The sequence below is a fragment of the Anastrepha ludens genome, chromosome X (assembly GCF_028408465.1).
Source record: "Anastrepha ludens isolate Willacy chromosome X, idAnaLude1.1, whole genome shotgun sequence".
NCBI lineage: Eukaryota > Metazoa > Arthropoda > Insecta > Diptera > Tephritidae > Anastrepha > Anastrepha ludens.
Window position 1 is genome coordinate 98,937,254 of NC_071503.1, and position 21,316 is coordinate 98,958,569.

At 38.4% G+C, this 21,316-nt stretch overlaps 1 protein-coding gene across 1 annotated transcript; it reads right to left on the reverse strand.

Moving 5' to 3' along the window:
- Positions 1–13,107: 13,107 nt before the first annotated feature.
- On the reverse strand, positions 13,108–13,533 carry LOC128870414 (uncharacterized). The gene has a single exon (XM_054113030.1). The coding sequence runs from the start codon at positions 13,531–13,533 to the stop codon at positions 13,108–13,110; it is 426 nt and encodes a 141-aa protein (XP_053969005.1).
- Between the last annotated feature and the right edge of the window lie 7,783 nt (positions 13,534–21,316).

The window sequence follows — 21,316 nt, forward strand, 5'->3', positions numbered from 1 at the left end:
TCCTCTGCTCGCACCGTGACTATTCTTTGGACCAGCATCGAACGAATCCAGTTCACTAGCACCCGGTCTACGCTATGCCTACTAGCAGAGCTGCACATACTCTCAAAAGTGGCATTATCAAACGCCCCCTCTATATCCATAGCGTTGTCCCTCTTGTCGATTTGCAGTGCCGAATCGCCGGATTTTCCACTTTGTTAGACATGCTGAGAAAGAGAGTGAGCCTTCAGCGGCTTCTGACGTAGGCATAAATAACTCCATCAGTCATTCGAGACTTTACACCATGAAATAAGTCATACTAATGGGTTTAAAGGTTTTGGGGTTGGTGGAAGGCAAAAACTTACTATTTCGGGAATGTCTGTTTACCGCACGATCAATCGTCTTTCCCAAACATCTAAAGTGACAGAGATAAAAAGAAGTGCTCGTCCTCGCGTGACTCGAACCAGTGCAACCACAAAACCCGTTCGAGAAATAATTCGCAGAAATCGCCTTAGAAAGCAGAAAATCATGTCCAGAGAAATGAACGTATCGTCTAGTTCCATGTCAAGACCAATTAGAGATAATCTCCACATGAAAGCCTTCCGTTGCTCAATTGGTCATCTTTTGACAACACGCTTGAAGAAAATTTGACTCGATAGATGCAAGCAACTTCTTCGGTGGCCCGCGGTCAACGGCCGTAATAATATTATTTTCACAGACGAGAAAATGTTCACTGTTTTTTTTTTGTTTCCAATTCATTACATCTGTCAACTTTCGACACTTAGTAATTTTCATAAGAATTATGGAAATATAAGCGTAACATTAAATCATTATTAAAGTACATTTCTTTTTACAACCTAAGAGGGCTAATGCAAATAAGAATTATGTATAGGGTTATTCAATAGGTGCGCTTCAACTTTTTTCCGATAGGGAGGGCGAACGACGCAATATTTTTTATTTTTCGCTTTCCATTTGTAAACTTCATTAGTATACATTTCATCATGGAACGCTACACACTTGAGCAACGATTGCAAATCGTGCAAATTTTTTATGAAAATAATCGTTCTGTTGCTGCTACTTTAAGAGCATTACGGCCATTTTACGGTCCATTTAACAAGCCGTCCCGTTTTGGGGTTATGTGAAGTCATTGGTCTACAGTAACAAGCCGGCGACGATTTGTGAGTTCAGAGCCATTATTGAACGCGAAATTGCTGGAATTTCGGCCGATTTATGCAAAAGAGTGGTCGAAAATTGGGTTCAACGATTGGACTTCGTAAAACGTGCACGCGGTGGTCATGCAAAAGAAATCGAATTTCATACTTAAATGTATATGTTCAAACTCGATAATAAAAAAAAATTAGTTAAAAAAGTCAAACCGTTTGTGTTTTATTCAAAAAAGTTCAAAAGTTGAAGCGCTCTTACTGAAAAACCCTATATATGACATAAAACGTAGAGCAGGTTGATATTTATTGTAGTGATGAAGTATTTGCTAGGGCTGTCGGAATTAATCGTTTTCGTCTTCGTTTTTGCAGTTCTGAATGTGGAATTTTCAGCATATCTTCGTTGGTGTGTAGTACTTTGTGCTGCATTTTCGAATGACGTCTTCCATACATTTAATTTTGAGGTCCCTGTGTATATCATCATTGGTTATGTAACTCTTAATTTAATTTAACGTGTTCAAAAATATTTCTTAAACGTTCTTTGTGTTCCTTACGGTTTAAAATTCTTGTTCCATCTTATAATTTCCGACTTATGCAAATTAATCTGGATTCTTTTGAGAAGAGAAAGACAGTCCTTTCACATTAAATATAATAAAAGGCATCATTGAATGTTCAATGTTACCTTTTCTAGGAGACAACTTTAACAACTTATTCACTAGTAATGCACCTATTGCTCGTACACTTCGGGAACTTAATGAGTAATTTAATTCTGATATTGACGTTGATTTATCTAGATCAAATTACGTAAAAACTCTTAATTTAATATTCATTTTTAATAGTAATTAAGAAATGTACTTTCAACAAAACAGATATTCTATTCCAGATAAATTCTTGAAATGAAAGGGCACACAATTTCTGCCTTCAATTACCTTTTTTTAAAGTGTGTACACATGTATACAATATTTTTAGAGATTTTAATGTGATTTGGTGTACTTAGGTGGCAAAGCCGTACACAAATAATTATAATAAGTTAATTTATTTGCATTACTTTTAACATTTTATTTGAAACCCATATCTAATCTCTAATTAAATTTCGTTATAAAATCAAATTTTTTTCATTAAAATAAAACGGTAACGCCATTTGAAATATTATTCAACTTCAGCTATACCTATGTATGTACATGTGCATCAAAATATCAAATATCCAAAAATGGTACTAAAACATAAAAAAAGTTGAGTTTCACGCATATATGCAGGGTCCGGCACTCGAAGTGTAACCAACTTCAGACCTGTGCATCAGTTGTCTCTTAGTTGGCTAAATAACAGTTCAGAGTATTGTTTACAGACGCGCGGAAGCATTTTGCCGAGAGAAAACGCGAGCATTGCGAAACGTCATGGAGGTGGTCATCAAAAGACTGCAACGTCACGTGAAATGGCTCAAAAAGTGAGGAAACGACTTGAGCGAAGTGTCAAATGGCGACAAAACTGAAAATATCTGATCCGCCACATACTGAAAACTGATCTCAAAGTCAAACCTTACCAGATCCAAAAGGCGCATGATCTCACACCAAAGCAGCAATAGTGCAACACCCGCCACAGGTAATGGCTTGGGCCGCTGTAACCGCATATGGGCGCTCTCCAATCGTTTTCATAATTTTGGAGGTTGCAACTCGTTTTTGGACCGTCTCAAGGTCATTGTCCAAGTAAAAGGTGGTCATTATTAGTAAAAGTAAATTGATTCTTAATTTTGTATTATTTGCACACATTTTTTGCTTTGATTTGAATAAAAGTAATTTTCCAAACTAAATTTATTGTTTTTTTTTTTATTTAGACATTTCCATATATACAGCATTAAAAGTTTTTTTGAATATAATTATGTAAATGATTTTTGAATTTTGTCAAAGTTTCTTGATTCTTAATATTTTGTGGTAGTGAATCAAATAACTTAACACCTTTATGGAATAATGAATTTTGGCTACATTGGTTTTTTTATCTAGAAGAACATATTTCACTCGAATTTCTTAATCTCATATTTTGATTGTCATGTTTATATTTAATTTTATCAGTCAATTATTTTGGAGCTTGAGAATTCATTATCTTTATTATTTATTAATGTTCTAAAAGTAATTAATTGCACAACACTTTTAAGTTTTAATTCGTTTAATATTGTTCGACTTTCCGTAAAATTATCAACCCTTAATATTTGTCTTAAGCATTTGTTTTGAATAATTTGTTTGAATAAATCTGTTGAATTTGATATAAATAAAATTGACGCACAATATGTTAAATGCGGTTCAATTATTGACCTATAAAGTGACAATTTTTGGTTAGTATTTAATTCATTTCTAAGTCAGTGTGTTAGCGAGTTTAATGACCTTGGCGTTATCTATGATAACAAATTTTCGTTTAATAACCTAAATTCTATTACTTCAAATTTTGTTGGCTTCGTCAGAGGCAATGCCGCTGATCCACAATAAAGTTACTCTATACATCATTTGTTAAGCCCCATTTAGAATATGTTGTTTTTATTTAGAGACCATATAGTCAGCAAGCTATAAATAGAATCGAACGTGCCACTAAGTTCTCTGATCCACAATAAAGATACTCTATACATCATTTGTTAAGTCCCATTTAGAAAATGTTGTTTTTATTTGGAGACCATGTAGTCAGCAAGCTATAAATAGAATCGATCGTGTGCAAAAAATATTTCTGAAATATGCACTTTGGTTTGTGAATTTTATCGAGCCCATGCCATCATATTCTGCTCGTCTCATTCTTATATGTCTCAAGTCCTTAGAAATACGTAGGTCTATACTGTGCCTGTCTTTTACTCATAATGTTATTACTGGAGTAATTGATTGCCCCTTCTGTTGGAAAGGGTTCATTTAATGTTTTCCAGCGATCACTTAGGAAGTTCTAATCTTTTAATGGGGGGAAACTTTAAAACGTAATACGCCAGTAATGCTCCCATTACTCGTGCTTTACGGAAATTAAATACCATTCATAATGATGTTGTTCTCGATATTTCGCTTTCAGGAGTAGCTTTTTTAAATTTCTTGAATTCTATGCTATAGTTGTTTTTAAATACATAAAATAAAGGGTTTTCCAATAAGAGGTGTTTTTGTTATATTTTTCCGTAAAATGTCAATGGTTTCGTTCCTTGTGTGGCACGTAGCGCCATCTTGTTGAAAATAAACGTTGTCCAGATCAATACCATTCAATTCCGGCCATAAAAAACCGTTAATCATCTCTCGATAGCGCAATCCATTCACCGTAACTGTTTCTCCAGCTTCGTTTTCGAAAGAGTAAGGTCCAATGACTCCGCCGGACCATAAACCGCTCGAAACAGTCACACTTTGAGGATAAAGAGGCCTTTCAACAACAACTCTTGGATTTTCTGAGTCCCAAATCCAAAAATTTTACTTGTTGACGAGGCCACCGAGATGGAAATGTGCCTCATCACTCAAGATGATTTTTCGATGGAATTCCGGATCATTTCCATGCATTTCAACGACCCAATCAGCAAAGACACGACGTTGTTGATGATCGGCCGGCTTGAGTTCTTGCGTTAACTGGACTTTATAAGCCTTAAAACCCAAATTTTTCTGCAAAATACGGTGTAATGTCGTTTGTGGAATGCCTAATTCCAAAGAACGACGAGAAATGGACACACCTGGGTTTTCTTCAACACTTTCGGCTACAACAGCAATATTTTCGGTTGTTATTGAGTGACGTGCACGGGTTTTATTCTTCACATCACTAACTTGTCCCAACAGCTCGAATTTTTCCACCATTTTCTGTATTACGGTCCCACAAGGTGATTCACGATGACCCAAAAATGTTCGAGTTTTACGAACCGTCGTTGCCAAATTTTCACCATTTTTACAGTGAATTTTAATAATTTCAATGCATTGTTGAAGCATGTATCGTTCCATTTTTATTAATGGCGTAGTTTCTACTTGTCACATATCAAAAAACGGGCTTTTCAAAATAACACCTGTTATTGGAAAACCCTTTATATCAGTAGTTTAATCTAAGCAACTTTTGTGTTATAGTCTGTAAGGATTGTTATTCATAGAGTGAAATAAATAAATAAGAAAATTATCGCCTATTCAAAATAACACCTGTTATTGAAAAACCTTTTATATCAGTAGTTTAATCTAAGCAACTTCTGTATCATAGTCTGCAAGGATTGTAATTCATAGAGTGAAATAAATAAATAAGTAAACTATCGGCTATTCAAAATAACACCTGTTATTGGAAAACCCTTTATATCAGTAGTTTAATCTAAGCAACTTTTGTATCTTAGTCTGTAAGGATTGTAATTCATAGAATTAAGGGTATATTCAGAAACGCATTATAAATGCGCAGTAATTGCAGCGCTGGCAGCACTGCCAATGTGACAAGTGTTGCAATTGATAGATTGGCAGTATTAAAATTTTTCCTGCAAATAATGCGCGACGTTTGATACAAAAATGGCGTTTTGGAACGCGATGCATTTGCAGTACTGCCATATTTGCATTTCCGAACGCATTGCCAACACTGCAAAAGTACGTTGCGCATTATAATGCGTTATTGAATATACCCTAAATAAATAAATAAGTAAACTATCGGAAAACGTGCTGGACTTGATCCATGCAGATCTTTGTGGACTCATGCGGGTTAAATCCATAAGCGGAGCGTCGTATTTCATTATATTTATTTACGATTTCTCCCGTTATATGACAGCGTATTTTTTTAAAAATAGATAAAGCCTATGCTTTTGATGCATTTATGTAAGCATTTTTCATTTGTGAGAAGTGATAATGGTAAAAAGTTTGCCAATATGATGTTTAGGCGGTACTTCAGTAAAATGAGTATTGTTCACCAAACTTCAGTTAGTTATTCGCCGCAACAAAGTGGCATGGCTAAGAGAGCGAACAGAACATTAGTGGGAATGGCGCGTTGGTTGCTCGAAAGTTCGATATCACCGGAATATTTGTGGGGAGAAGGTATTAATACATCGGTGTACTCGCGAAGTAGAACAATAACTAAAGTGTTGAATAGCTTAACCCTTTATCAAGTGTGGTATAAAAAGAAATCTTCGTTGTCACATTTTAAAATTTTTGGCTGTGACGGAGCGGCTTTAAAGAAAGGCACATTACTTATAAGCAGCTAAATGAGTTTGTGGAAGCTATATGTAGAGAGCCGGCATCATTTTATTTAGGTATGGAAATAGCCAAAGATGCATCTACTGGCGCAATATCAATTCATCAAGAGCATTATGTGAAGCAACTTCTTAAAAGAAGGGAATGGGTTCATGCCAGCCGGCAACTACACCTTGTTTTGATGGCACGGTGCTCAAGAAGTGTAATAGGCAGTATATCGACATTGACGCGATGCAATACCAAAGAGTAATCGGTTGAAGTACCTGGCAGTAATATCTAGGCCAGATATCACCCATGTTGTATCTAAATTATCACCCACATGAAGAACATGGTGACGTAGTATTCATGTGTAATGGTCTGGTTTTTTGGAAATCAAAAAAGCAGTCTATCGTTACCCTCAGTACAATGGAGACAGAATATATAGCTCCATGTCAAGGCGCAAAAGATGTTTTGCGATACATGTTACAAACTTGTTTTGCGAAAGTCAAAGTGCACAGTTTTTTCTGAAGGACCCGATGGCGCACAATCGCAGTAAGCACATAGATTTAAGATTTCATTACGCCCGTTCATTGCGTACATTTTGTAAACTTTGATACAAATACAGTGAAATAATATATACTGACTAAATTTTTAAACATTAAAATGGCAGTCAGTTCTACGTTACCGGAATAACTCTGGTTTTTCCCGACCAAGGGCTGCCGCCCCAGTAAACTAGCCGTGTCTAATAAACCGTACCTCACCCCCAATCTATCGTCACAGGAGCAATCCTACGCAACATGTTTGCTCCAAATACTTCTCTTCAGGGCTGCTATTGATCCCGACCCTGGACCAGAAGTATTCTACTGCTGCAATCCACAAACGGCTCTATCCGAACTCCACCTCGGTCAGGTGCAATAAGTGCAATGGGTGGTGCTCTCCTTCCCAACTCCCTCTCTGACCCACATCTCTCCTGCTCCAGTCCCAGTGCGAGGATAAACCACCAACTCTTGGTCCCCCGCACAGTCTGTCCCGTGTGTCAGACCAGAGTTCCTCGGAACATGACATCAGTCAAGTGCAATTCTTGTAATGGCTGATGCCACTGTCAGAGGAGGTAGTCCGTGAATGATGGCCTGTACATCAAAGTAAACACTAGCTTATCTACCTTTCTCGCTTCTTCACAGCGAGGAATCTACATCGTTCCCCCACCAAGTCCACGGCGACCCTCTTTACCACCTGGACAGAGGAAGTCAAACTGCAACTTAAGTTAAAAGTCGACGACACACCAATACCGACTGTTAACAACCCCCAAAATCTTGGGAGTTACCTTCGACAGTTTGCTCTCCTTCTCTGCGAATGCAACCGCTATTGCCACCTAAGTCAAAAATCGCAGCAAGGTCCTCAAATCGCTTCCCGGCAGCACTTGGGGCAAAGACAAAGAAATGTTGCTATCGACATTTATGGCCGGCCGGTTTAAACTATGCTGCGCCTGTTTGGTCGCCTGGTTAGTGATTCGCAGTGAACGAAGCTACAGACTTGTCAAAACACTGCCATTCGGACTGCGAAGGATGTCCACTGATGTCCCTACTTCAACACCTACACGACGAGGCCCATATGCTCCCTGTGAAGAAACACAACAAACTTGTTTACACTCATACACGTGTTGTGGATATTTACACGTTCCATGCCGTTTATGAGAATCATTTTCGGTATACGGTAACCATTTTGAAATTTTTTTATAAATACCAATTATTTTCTTTTCGGGGGAATATAAAGTTTATTATTTTCATAATTATAAATATTAAAACTAATTGAATAAAAAAACTGCTGTAAACATCATTATGCCATATAAAACAATGTTGCTACATACTAATTTTTTTCCAAAATATTTTGAGTTCAAAAATTGCGCTTGGCGTAATATCGGTTTATGCTAAAGATATTTTCTTTGACTAGAAATACAGGATGACTCCATTAAGTACTCCATTTTTTGTGATTAAAGAAATTAACTTGTTATGGAAAAAGGTCTTGTTTATATTATAATTTCCTATGTTTTATAGGCAGGTTATTGTGCCAGAATAAATGTATGAAGCGAGTTAAATTTTTTTCATATATGGATAAATTCATTAAAATCTTCAAAATAATGTTGTCTTTAGAAATAAATTTTTATTAAAGTTCATTGTAAAAAGTTACATTCAACCTGACATGAACGAATGTATTACGTAAGCCACCCGGGAATTAAGAATTTTATATTATGAATGTGTCATTGCTTTGTGAAGGTTTTCGACGGCGCTAGCAATTGGATACGATATAATCAAAGTGTAAAAAAAAACCAAATATCAGAGACAATCCATTTTAGTTATTTCCTGTATTAAGTGCGCATGTATGCGTTGACAGTTAAATACGAATTTAATATCATCAGTTCACATAGCATCAAAACGGTTCACTTAGTGGATGAAAATAAAAAAAAATGTGTCAAAAAGGAAAATGAAGTGTAAGACTTAATGCAAGGCGAATTGATTTCGAATAAGAGCACGTGCCGCATGCGGTTGCACACGCTTATGCTAACTAAAGTGCATGTAGTCAACTGCGGTAGTAAGGTAATATGGCAGATATAGTAACTATATTATAAGCTTGATTTAAATATATGTCAGTACATACAATATATTCGATATTTGTGGGAACGTTGTGTTACTTTTACCAATGAAGCTGGTTTTGTTGTTGCTGATGTCTCATTTACTACTACGTTACTACATAACTTTTTTAATTAGTACAAAATATGTACTAAATAATTACTACGCTGTACTATATACTACGCCGTGATAATAGCATTAATAGGAAATCCAATTATGAGTACCAAGTTAGATTGCCATTGTGAAAAAACGTCATCTTTGTTAACCATTACAGCAATCACGAAGGTTTGGAGGGGTACATCAATGCATGATTTTTTATATATCTCAGCACATTTTATAATTTATTGCATAAATCTTTATATAATATTTGTCCTTTTTGAAACTCAAGTTATTGCCGCAGCAGTATTCAGTTGTATTGAATATATAGTATGTTGATTGTACATTGCAAAGTGGGGGTCAATCGATTCATATCCTTTATGTCTTTGATGAGGATACTTCTTGTTCAAGGTTTGTGTAGTATTTGGACCCTGTCTGATAACGGAAGGAAGTGCATTGTGGTGGTCGTGTGCCATTTGGAACCAATTATGAACGCTGAAATCAGAATTGATGTTTTTATTAATGCTCTCTATAACATTTCTTTCCCTGAAGTATTGTCTTACTACATTGGCCCAACTTTTTCATTTAATATACCATCTTCTCCGGAAACGGATGTTGGCAGTATGAGAACCAACAACGCTCTCATCCTTATGTTGAGCTTGCAGCTGTATTGAGTTTCCGTTTCCGCATACGCGCTTAACTTTATGGCAGCACAATAAGAGAATCGTAAATATCATGATTCACAAAACCAAAACATAGATATAAATAAATAAGTATTTTATACATTGGGTTTCGGTATTTCCCATTATTACAATAAAAATTGAAGAGTTGGTAATCACTTTAACAATGCATTAAGAACATGGCTATATTTCTATGCATTTATTATTACTCGATTAAGAAAAGTCATAATATGCAAATGCATAAATAGACGATGTCCGCACTCTTAAGAAGTTAGTGCGTAATTTGGTTTTGGATTATCATGTTTAAGCATAGTGTGAGCATTTTGTGAAATTTATTGTGTTCTATTTATTGATAAACAATACTAATATACAATCTAGATATCGTGCGTTGGCTGAATAAAAACAATGGTAGAAATACCTTTAAAACCGGCTTTAAAGTTTTCAAGTTACTATTTCTTCCTAAGTAAAAATTAATTAATATTTTCTCCTACTCAGATAGTTTTAATACTCACATATATGTTATATATAGAACCTCGATGTTCTATATTTCGTTTATTCAAATCAAAGTAATTATAAAAGACAAATGTTTGCTTTCAGTGCTTTCAGTGGCTTCTTAATAGTGTCATCCCGCAGAAAAACGTGACTACAAAATCGTAGATCCTTAGGAATGAATACAGCAGGTTTCCCATGCTGCGAAGTCTGTACCGGCCTAACTGTTTCGAAATGTTGACGCAATTCTCGTACAAAATCCTGTTGATTCATGGAGTTATCTTCATCCGTCTCTATTATATCACCCGGGAGTCTGATAGTTTGCCCATATAACATTTCTGCCACCGAGACGCCTAAATCTTCTTTCACTGCCGTTCTTAATCCGAACAGAACTTTAGGCAGCACATCTACCCAGTTCGCATCTGCAGAGTGACACCTAAGCGCAGCCTTTAAAACCCGGTGCCATCTTTCCACCATACCATTAGCTTGTGGGTGGTAGCTGGTGGTGTGTATATGTTTGACTCCCAAGAGCTTTGCCAACTCCTTGAACAAACTGCTCTCAAATTGACGTCCTTGATCGGTACGCCAAACCGACTGATCCACCCACTAAGGAATTCCCGGGCTACAGTCTCGGCTGTCATACCCTTCAATGGAATTACCTCTATCCATCGTGAGAAACGATCCACACATGTTAAACAATATGTAAAACTTCGTGCGGGTGTAAACTGTCCAACTATGTCTACATTGACGTGCTCGAATCGATGACATGGAACTGCAAACTGACCCAGCTCAGTTTTCGTATGTCGTGCGATCTTACATCGTTGGCAGGCAGGACAGCTTCGAACCCATCTTCGTATGTCACTATTCATTTTCTTCCACACATAACTTCTTGTTATTAACTTAGTAGTTGCCCTCGCTCCCGGGTGCGCCAAGCCGTGACAAGCATTAAAAATTACACGACGTAAAATTTTCGGAACATATGGGCGCAGACGCCCTGTTGAGTCATCACAAACTACATAAATACCTGTGCCTGGATGCCGGTGCTTCACTAAATGCAATGAGGATGACGAGCCTTTAAGTAGATTGTTAAGCTCGTCGCATCTAACTTGCTCATCATGTAATTGCTGTAAATCCACTGGTGACGGTAGCGTAAAGGTTTCAATCCTCGAAAGCATATCGGGTACAATGTTGTCAGCCCCACTGATGTGTCGTATATCTGAAGAAAACTGACTGATGAAGTTCAGTTGTCGAGTTTGTCGTTGCGAAAGATTCTCCCATTTTTGCTCAAATGCGTGTGTTAACGGTTTGTGGTCGGTGAAAATTGTGAAGACAGATCCCTCTAAATGGTAACGGAAATGTCGAATGGCCTTATTAATCGCTAACAACTCACGATCATAAGCACTGTAGCGTTGTTCCGCTGGATTAAACTTTTGTGAAAAAAACCCTAATGGCATCCATTTACCGTCGACAAACTGCTGTATAACTGCTCCAACCGCGATATCCGAAGCATCAGTCATCAAACCAATTGTAGCATCCCGCATTGGAAAAGCCAAAAGGGTCGCTTCAACTAACTGCTTTTTAAGTTTTTCGAATGCTTCCGTCGCTTCTTTCGTCCAGTTGATCTCTGTCTTGTCACGCTTCTTACATGGACCCATTTACTTCTGCAACGGTGCCTCCGTAGCAGCAGCATGAGGCAAAAATCGCCTATAAAAATTAATGGCCCCCAAAAATCTTCTCAGCTCCTGTACTTGCTTCGATTTTTTGTACTGCAAAATACCCTCCACCTTCTGCGGCAGCGGCCTGATACCCTCGGCTGAAACTAGATGACCCAGGAACTCCACCTTCGCTTGACCGAGTTGACATTTTTGAGCCTTGGTAACCAACCCTCTCTCACGATATCGTGCGAAAACCTTGTTAAGATGTTCTGCATGTTCCTCAGGTGCCGTTGAAGCAACGAGCACATCATCGAGACATGGAAAAACAAAGGGTAGTCCTCGGACAGCCTCATCAATGTAGCGTTAAAACGTTTGGGCAGCGTTTCTAAGCCCGAAGGTCATATATTTGAAATCAAAAAGTCCAAAAGGCGTCACGATAGCTGTCTTTGGTACGTCTGCAGGGTGCACTGGTATCTAATGATATGCCTTTTTGCAATCAATCACCGAAAAAATCGTCCTCCCGAACAAATCGCTTCCAAAATCTTGAATATGTCGTATGGGATAGTTGTCAGGAATTGTTTTGGCATTTAGCCTTCTATAATCCCCACAGGGTCGCCACGTTCCGTTGGACTTCTGCACCATGTGCAACGGACTTGCCCACTGACTGCAAGAACGCTGACATATACCTCGTTCGATGAGATAATCAAATTCTCTTTTTGCAGCTTCCAGTTTTTTAGGTGAGAGACGGCGCATTTTCTGCACTTCTGGTGCTCCTCGCGTTTCTATATGGTATTGTACTGCTGTCATAAGACTTTTATTTTTTGGTACGTCGTCAGTCAGATCGGGATAGCGCGCTAAAATTGTATGAAAGGAGTCCGCTCCCCTCAAAGAAAGTACCCTATGAGGCGGCATCATGACTTGGCATAATGCTTGAGTACTCGTTACTCTATCGATAATAGTTTTGTTTTTTAAATCTACCAAAACGTCGTAGTGCTTTAAAAAATCCGCACCTATTATAGGCTGCGCTACATCAGCAATGATGAAATGCCAATTAAATTTTCGCTTAGGGCCTAAATCTATTGTGATATGTCGCCTACCGAAAGCATCAATTGTAGTGTTGTTTGCGGCAACCAGCCTCAAGACGGAAGGTTGTTTACTCTCACCGTTACGCTTGGGCACCACCGAAACTTCGGCCCCCGTATCGATAAGAAACTTCATTGAGGAAATTCTGTCTCTAATATAAAGGCGGCTGGAATTAATTTCCTCCTCCATTTTAGCCGCTTTAAACGGAGGACTGACTAGTTTTCCGAGCGCTTTCGATGGAAAACACACGGCTGTCGGCATCGTGTTGCCTTCTCGCCGAAAGTGCGATGGTACCAGCAAAAATCGTTATACCCATCTTGTGTTGCTCCGCTGCGACTGTTTACTGGTCTTGCCCGTTGCGGAGGTGCGCCACTCCGTCGACCTACATCGCGACTTTCTAAACGATTTAACCTTTTTACCAATTCGGAAATGGTTGCTGTCATCTCGGCACTTGAAGTACTGACAGAATCAACACCGCTACTCGTTGCTGGAATCGCCAAAATATCGACAGCCTTCTTAGCTAGGTCATCTACATCACCCTCGATAGTTGCTAAAATTTGTTGTACATGAACGGGTAAACACCGTAACCACAAAGACTTCAACATATCTTTACCCAGCTGTTGAATTGCCAAGTCCTTCATCTTCCGCAATAAGGATGTAGGTTTCTTTTGACCTAACTAAACGCCTGAGCCGCTTCTCATTAGACTCGCCGAACTCTCCAATTAGCCTCTGTTTTAATGTATCATATTTTCCCACACTAGGTGTAGCCGAAATAATGTCGTTAGCATGCGCCAGTACCGCTGAATCAATTTCCGCAACCACTGTGAAGTATTTCGTTTCGTTCCAGCTCGCGCGAATTGAGCTTCCACCTGCGCAAACCATAGCCGCGGATCTGGCTTCCAGAATGATGGTGGTTTAACTGCTACTCGCGTCACATGAAACGGAGCTACTGCGTCTTGAAAATTATCCTCATTCTCGACAGGCATGTTGTTGTATATGTAGGTGTAATTTACGTATATGATGTTCCACTGCCGTCGGGGTCACCAATTATAGAACCTCGATGTTCTATATTTCGTTTATTCAAATCAAAGTAATTATAAAAGAGAAATGTTTGTGGTGTACTCGCGTGAGTTTTTACATTGAATGAATAGTCAGTTGCAATTCAATTTTCTTCAGCGAACTTAGCTACGGTTCTTAATAATTAGCCGTTTCAATGTTACCACCTCCTGTTATACTTGTAATTGGGGTACTCACTACATATATATGTAAATATCGCTATACATTTTTTACCCAGCATTGCAGATTCTCCTGGCTCTGTTCAGAATTTGTTATTGCTTAACCCTCTAGTGCATAATTTTTTAATTTTTAATTTAAAAATTTTCTTCGCTTAATTCAGCGTCAGAGAATACGAATCCGTCATCGCTTTTCATATTTTACCTACAGTTTGGCCAAAAATTAGGAAAAGAAATTTTTGCCAAAAGGCACTGCCATGCAGTTAAGGTATCATTGTACCGTATCAAAGTATACACATATTTTCGTTTTTGATCGATCAGTTATATTTTTTTTATTACTTTTTTTTAATAATTTAATTCGTTTGTATCTTTGCCTGCATTAAGATGTACATTAGATATATAAATACATATATTTATAAATATCATATATATACAATATTATATGATTGGTTTGACTTACTTATGTATGTACTTGTATTTGAATTAGTTATTTCTCGGTATGAAATTCTTTGAAACAGACCTTTGTGGATGAATTACATAATGGAATATCGCATTTTTCACAATAAGATTGCGTCTGCGAATTACAAGGTTTATTTTTACAATGCAATTTTGCAGACCGATCTCGAAATTGACACCAGTGACCAACGTTATCAAAACGTACATCTGATATTGGCATATAACCTTTTTTTTACCGACAACAAAACTTTCCACTTTGCTTGATGGCCTTCCTCTGCCTTTGACTGAATCCTGGCCTATTTTAGTGAGAGCTTCTGCCACTTCGCATCGAAATTCAGCCAGAGTCAAGCGTTCGTGTTGCAATGAATTAATACGATTGTAAAGAATATACGCATTAACTAATGTCATGTCTAACAAATGATAAAAAACACGGGTCGTCCACTTCTGGGTCTTTATGCGGATCTTATATCGGCCAATCAGGCTATCCATCAGGTCGACACCGCCCATGTGTTTATTATAGTCTTGGACAATTTGTGGGCAATCAATGTATTCGTAAGATTTTTGTCGACGAGATTTTTGCAAACATGTATCTGTACTGGACCCGTGTGGTTGTATACCCACGTAAGTTGAAGCAAAACGGACGCTTCTGTTATCATTCCACAATACCGTTGATATATCGAATCCATAAGCTAACCCAACAAATTCTTCAGAATAACCACGCTCGCGCTTATTTTGCTTCAAATCAGAGTCAGTAGCCAGTTTACAATTCATGATACGATTGGCGCGAATTGTTCCTAAGCTATGGATTCCCCTGCTTTCCAGATAAAGTACTAAGCCCAGCGACGTGTAAAAATTGTCAAAATAAAGTATGTGGTTTGCAAATTCGGGGATGTTTTTTGATAACCTTACAACCACATTCGATGAGGCGCCTAAATCTGGAACTTCTTCCTCCATTTGATTATCGCCAGCGCCGGAATATAATTCAAACTGATATGAAAATCCACTAGTATCACATAAAACAAATAGTTTAAACCCCCATTTATGTGGCTTATTAGGCATATATTGCCTAATGCTTGTTTTCGTCATTTTGGTTGCGCACATTTGTTCGTCAACGCATAATCTTTGAGGCATTGGAATAGAAGAAAACTTTATATTGAAATGATCAATGACCCTTCTCACGTTATAAATGACGTCATAATCCTCGGAGCTTCTTTCCGGTCGTTGTGCATTATCAGCGAAGTGTATGAATCTATTTATCTCCTCGAAACGGTTTACAGGCATTGTTGTACGAATAGCCTCAAAACCATGTCGGCCCCAATATGACCGAACACTTGGATATTTATAAACTGACATAAAAATAAGTATTCCAATATAGCGCCGAATATCATTAGCCGTACATACAAAAGATGTATCTATCTGTTTCTGCCTCGCGTATAAGTTCGTTTCATTTACAATAGTAGAAAAAAAATGTTCATCAGCAAAGTAGCAAAAACACTTATATGGAGTAGTTAATTGTACGAAACCAGACATATCCGGGCATTGGAATTTGATTTGATCTTCATGAACTTTCATGCTTTTTTTTTCCACACTATTTTGCTTATTTCCTCATCCTTCTGTCGCATCTGGACAACATTTCCATCAAATCTCCTGAATATATAACTACTGACCCCTGCGCACGTCTTAGGCCTTTTTGGAGGAGCTGGTGGTGTACTGTCACCATGTAAATTTACACTTGATTCTTCCCTGGCTACGGAAGCTGTAGGCGTAACCAAAGTTAAATTTAGATCTGATACACTTATGCCCAGTTCGCCACAGCCAAAACTGAATTTGTCAACCAAGTTGATACCGTCATCTATATCTTCATCATCCGTTGAGACCACGTCATCACTGCCTTCCTCATCTATAACATCAATAGTGTTCAGAAACTCCTCAATTTCTTTTTCAGTCAAACTTGAAACTTTGTTTTGCATTTTTTCTTTCCAACCATTCATTTTAACTCTAAAATTTTCAAAAGAGGGAAGTTCGTTACAAAAGAGTATTCACATGGGACCTGCATGCTGGTGCCTTTAGGCATTGAAACTTTGAAAAGTCACTCTAATGAAGTATACATAAAGCTAACACTTTTGACAGCTGAATATCATTGAAAATACATGAAATAACTTACCTGAATTTTTTTATCACTTTCTTTATATAAATTACCAGCGAACAAATACTTAAAAGTTTACACTTTTCACACAACTATTTTATGCATGCTCAATACTCAGTTTCTCGCGGACAACTGCCATTCATTACATAATGGCGAGTGAAGTAAAAACTTTGCATATCAAAAAAGAGTCATAAAATTGTATAAAATATGCCCGTTTAACTTTTAAAGTAAAAAAGTTACATAATAGGACTATGAATAAGTTCGTGCGGTTTTTTTTCGAAATTTGAAACTTTATTGACGTAAAATGGTTACAAATTTAATATTCAAAATATTGTCCATCGCTTACTACTACTTTTTCCCATCTTTCTGGCAATTCACGGATTCCCTTTGTGAAAAATTCGGTCGGTTTTGCCGCAATCCACGAATCGATCCATTTTTTGACTTCATCGTAATTACGGAAGTGCTGGTCAGCCAGGCCATGTTGCATCGATCGGAAGAGATAGTAATCGGATGGCGCAAGGTCTGGACTATACGGCGGGTGGGGTAGGACATCCCATTTGAGCGTTTCTAAGTATGTTTTGACCACTTGTGCAACATGTGGCCGAGCATTGTCATGTTGCAAAATAACTTTGTCGTGTCTATCGGCGTATTGCGGCCGTTTTTCTCGCAGTGCTCGGCTCAAACGCATCAATTGTCGTCGGTAGACATCCCCCGTAATCGTTTCATTCGGTTTCAGTAGCTCATAATACACAACACCCAGCTGGTCCCACCAGATACACAGCATAACCTTCAGGCCATGAATATTCTGCGCCGACGTCGATGTTGAAGCATGGCCAGGGTATCCATACGTTGCCCGACGTTTTGGATTGTCGTAATGGACCCACTTTTCATCGCCAGTCACAATTCGATGCAAAAAACCCTTTCTTTTGTGCCGTTGAAGCAGTTGTTCGCATGCCATAAAACGGCGTTCAACGTCTCTTGGCTTCAATTCATACGGCACCCAATGGCCTACCTTTCGGATCATTCCCATGGCTTTTAAACGTTTGGAAATGGTTGATTGATCAACTCCCAAAGTTTTTGCAACCTCTTCTTGCGTTTGAGCCGGATCTTGATCGAGCAATTCCTCCAATTCGGTATCCATGAACTTTGGCGGCGCACCCTCGCGTTCTTCGTCTTCCAAGCCAAAATCACCACTTTTAAAGCGTGCAAACCACTTCTGGCACGTTCGCTCAGATAGAGCATGCTCACCATAAACTTCCACCAAGATACGATGACTTTCGGCTGCTTTTTTCTTCATATTAAAATAATGAAGAAGAATTCCCCGCAAAAACACATTATTTGGCACGAAATTCGACATTTTCAAGTGTGGTAAAAATATTGTTGTTTACGCTTCAAATAAAAAACTTATACTGACGTTTGTGCCTTACGACAGTAGCTCTCCAATGAATGTTTGGAAATGTGGATCGATGGAATAATAATCAAGTTACGCCATCTGTTGTAAAACCGCACGAACTTATAAATAGACCTATTAATATAATAATTCAAAATTCTATTGCAAAGCAAGCATTGCCTAAAGGCACTGTTATGCACTAGAGGGTTAAGTAAGATGAAATCTTTTTGCAAAATACTGATCGGTTAGGCGACTCTGAGGTTGAAGTTGGGGGTATTGCAATTCAATGATACCTGTCCAACTCAGTGAGTAACTGAGGGCTTACTGTACTTTCCCGATACACGTGCGACTCAATTATGGACCAACCTCATTTATTTTTCTTCGTGAAACCATTTTCAGGCTCTTATGAAGCGCGGGATTGGTTCCGTCTCCACGTCATTCAGTTCCGAGAGACAATTGAAAAAATGTTTACCTAAACACCTGGTCTGATTTTGACTAGGGCTGGATAATTGCAAAGGAATTGCTAAACTGTTTTTTCCTCTTCCTCATCTCTACAACTCTTACAATATTCATGTGAGAAAACTCCCAGTCTCAAGGAATCTCAAATAGCCAATCGCCGGTTATATACGACCCTCGAAATATTCTCTCTTGAAAGGCTAAGCAGTTCTTTTGTCTTTTTCTTATTTATTTGCGGCCATAGCAGCCTAGCTGCTAGCAAATGTCCTCATCTCTCCATGCCCTATTGGCGTCCTTAGTTTTAATTATTAATTTGCTTGTGGCCATAGGTATCCCAATGGCATTTCTATCTATTATTACTGGGCAGTCGAAGAGTAGTACCAATATCTCTCTGCACCAGAACCTAAATAAGGCTGACCTTGAATACGACACTAATGTCATTTAGGGCTGTCCGGCACTCCTGTGCAACCTTTGATCTTAGTATAGCCCTATTCATTGATTTAAATGCCCCTAGATATTCGAGAATATATTTATAGTAATTTTTGTTACGGCTTTCGTATTTAGATACGAAGTCACCTTTATATAGCCTGAACTTCTGCCTGATAGACATTGCAGTATCCTGGTAGTCGAACGAGAAATTCAAGTCCTAATTCCTTAGAAAATACTCCATAGACAACCTTATCGTATAGCTTGGAACCATCTATATAGAAATTTAATTTCCCCCTTCTCGTACTGTCAAGTCTGTCGGAAGTGAGTCAAGGAATGGAATAGTCTAGTTCTTGTTTGTGACCATTCAGAGTATGCAAAATAGGGACGTGGCCAAAGACCAAAGACCGGTGGGGTCTTTCCATAGCGCCATACTTTTAATCGCCGCGGCCACGAGATTTAGTGCAAGCAAGTTGATTAGCACTTCCAACCCTTTGTTCGGGGTAGTTTTTAAAGCACCAGAGATGCATTAAAAAGCTGTTATTTGGACCTTACTCATGATTTTAACTTAACTCACCTTTTGAGCAGATGACCACCATACAAGTATTCCATATACATATTAATAGTTACCTAACTACAGAAGTATAGAGCACGAAGCACCATGTAACACGAAGTGTTAATTGTTGAAGCCCCTTCTATGTCTACGAAAGCAACCAAGGTAAACTCTTTGTCTGATATACTGTTTTTCACCAACCTTACAATACGCATGTTGCGCCGAGGGGAACCTATTTATTGATACAACGCCCCGTATATATTCATCCACTATCCTCTAGAATTTTGAGGAGAAAACACGTAAGACTGAGCGGTCTGAAGTCTTTGGGGCTGGCATGTGGGGGTATGAAGGAGACTTTTGCCTCTCTACAGCTTAACGGAATATAGCCGATGGTAAGATAACTTCTGATAATAATTTTAATAAACGGTAAGACAATATCCCGTGATTGATGCAATTTATTAGGATAGATACCGTCCAGTTCTGGTGTTTAATAAGGACCGCAAGTATTAACAGCCCATTCAATCTTTGCGTTTGTAACTAACAGATTTCCTAGGTCGGATTTTTTTCATTATTAGCGGAGTCGTTTTGTTCCACTGCTTGTTTCCTGGGACGAGTATGTCTAGGAGAAGACCTAATGATTCCTCACTTGACGTAGTCCATGTATTCCTTTGACCCTGTATATTGCTTATGTGGCAGGGGGTCTTTGAAAGCATTTTTCAGGTCGCTTCTGAAGTTTCTTCAATTCCTTTGCAGTCATTTTAACAAGATTCACGCTGCGAAGCGAATTCCATCTTAAATTTGAAGGTATACACTTTCGGCCAAGCTTAATAAAGGGCTTTCCAATAACAGGTGTTATTTTGAATAGCCCGCTTTTTCGGTAGACGTCACTTTCGAAGCTGTAATTTTTTGATATTTGACAAGAAGAAACTACGCCATTAATAAAAATGGAACGATACATGCTTCAACAACGCACTGAAATTATTAAAATTCACTATAAAAATGGTGAAAATTTGGCAGCGACGGTTCGTAAAACTCGAACATTTTTGGGTCATCGTGAAGCACCTTGTGGGACCGTAATACAGAAATTGGTGAAAAACTTCGAGCTGTTGGGACAAGTTAGTGTTGTGAAGAATAAAACCCGTGCATGTCACTCAAGAACAACCGAAAATATTGCTGTAGTAGCCGAACGTTTTGAAGAAAACCCAGGTTTGTTCATTCCTCGTCGTTCTTTGGAATTAGGCATTCCACAAACGACATTACACCGTATTTTGCAGAAAAATTTGGGTTTTAAGGCTTATAAAGTCCAGTTAACGCAAGAACTCAAGCCGGCCGATCATCAACAACGTCGTGTCTTTGCTGATTGGGTCGTTGAAATGCATGGAAATGATCCGGAATTCCATCGAAAAATCATCTTGAGTGATGAGGCACATTTCCATCTCGGTGGCCTCGTCAACAAGTAAAATTTTCGGATTTGGGATTCAGAAAATCCAAGAGTTGTTGTTGAAAAGCCTCTTTATCCTCAAAGTGTGACTGTTTCGAGCGGTTTATGGTCCGGCGGAGTCATTGGACCTTACTCTTTCGAAAACGAAGCTGGAGAAACAGTTACGGTGAATGGATTGCGCTATCGAGAGATGATTAACGGTTTTTTATGGCCGGAATTGAATGGTATTGATCTGGACAACGTTTATTTTCAACAAGATGGCGCTACGTGCCACATATGCAACGAAGCCATTGACATTTTACGGAAAAATATAACAAGTAACAT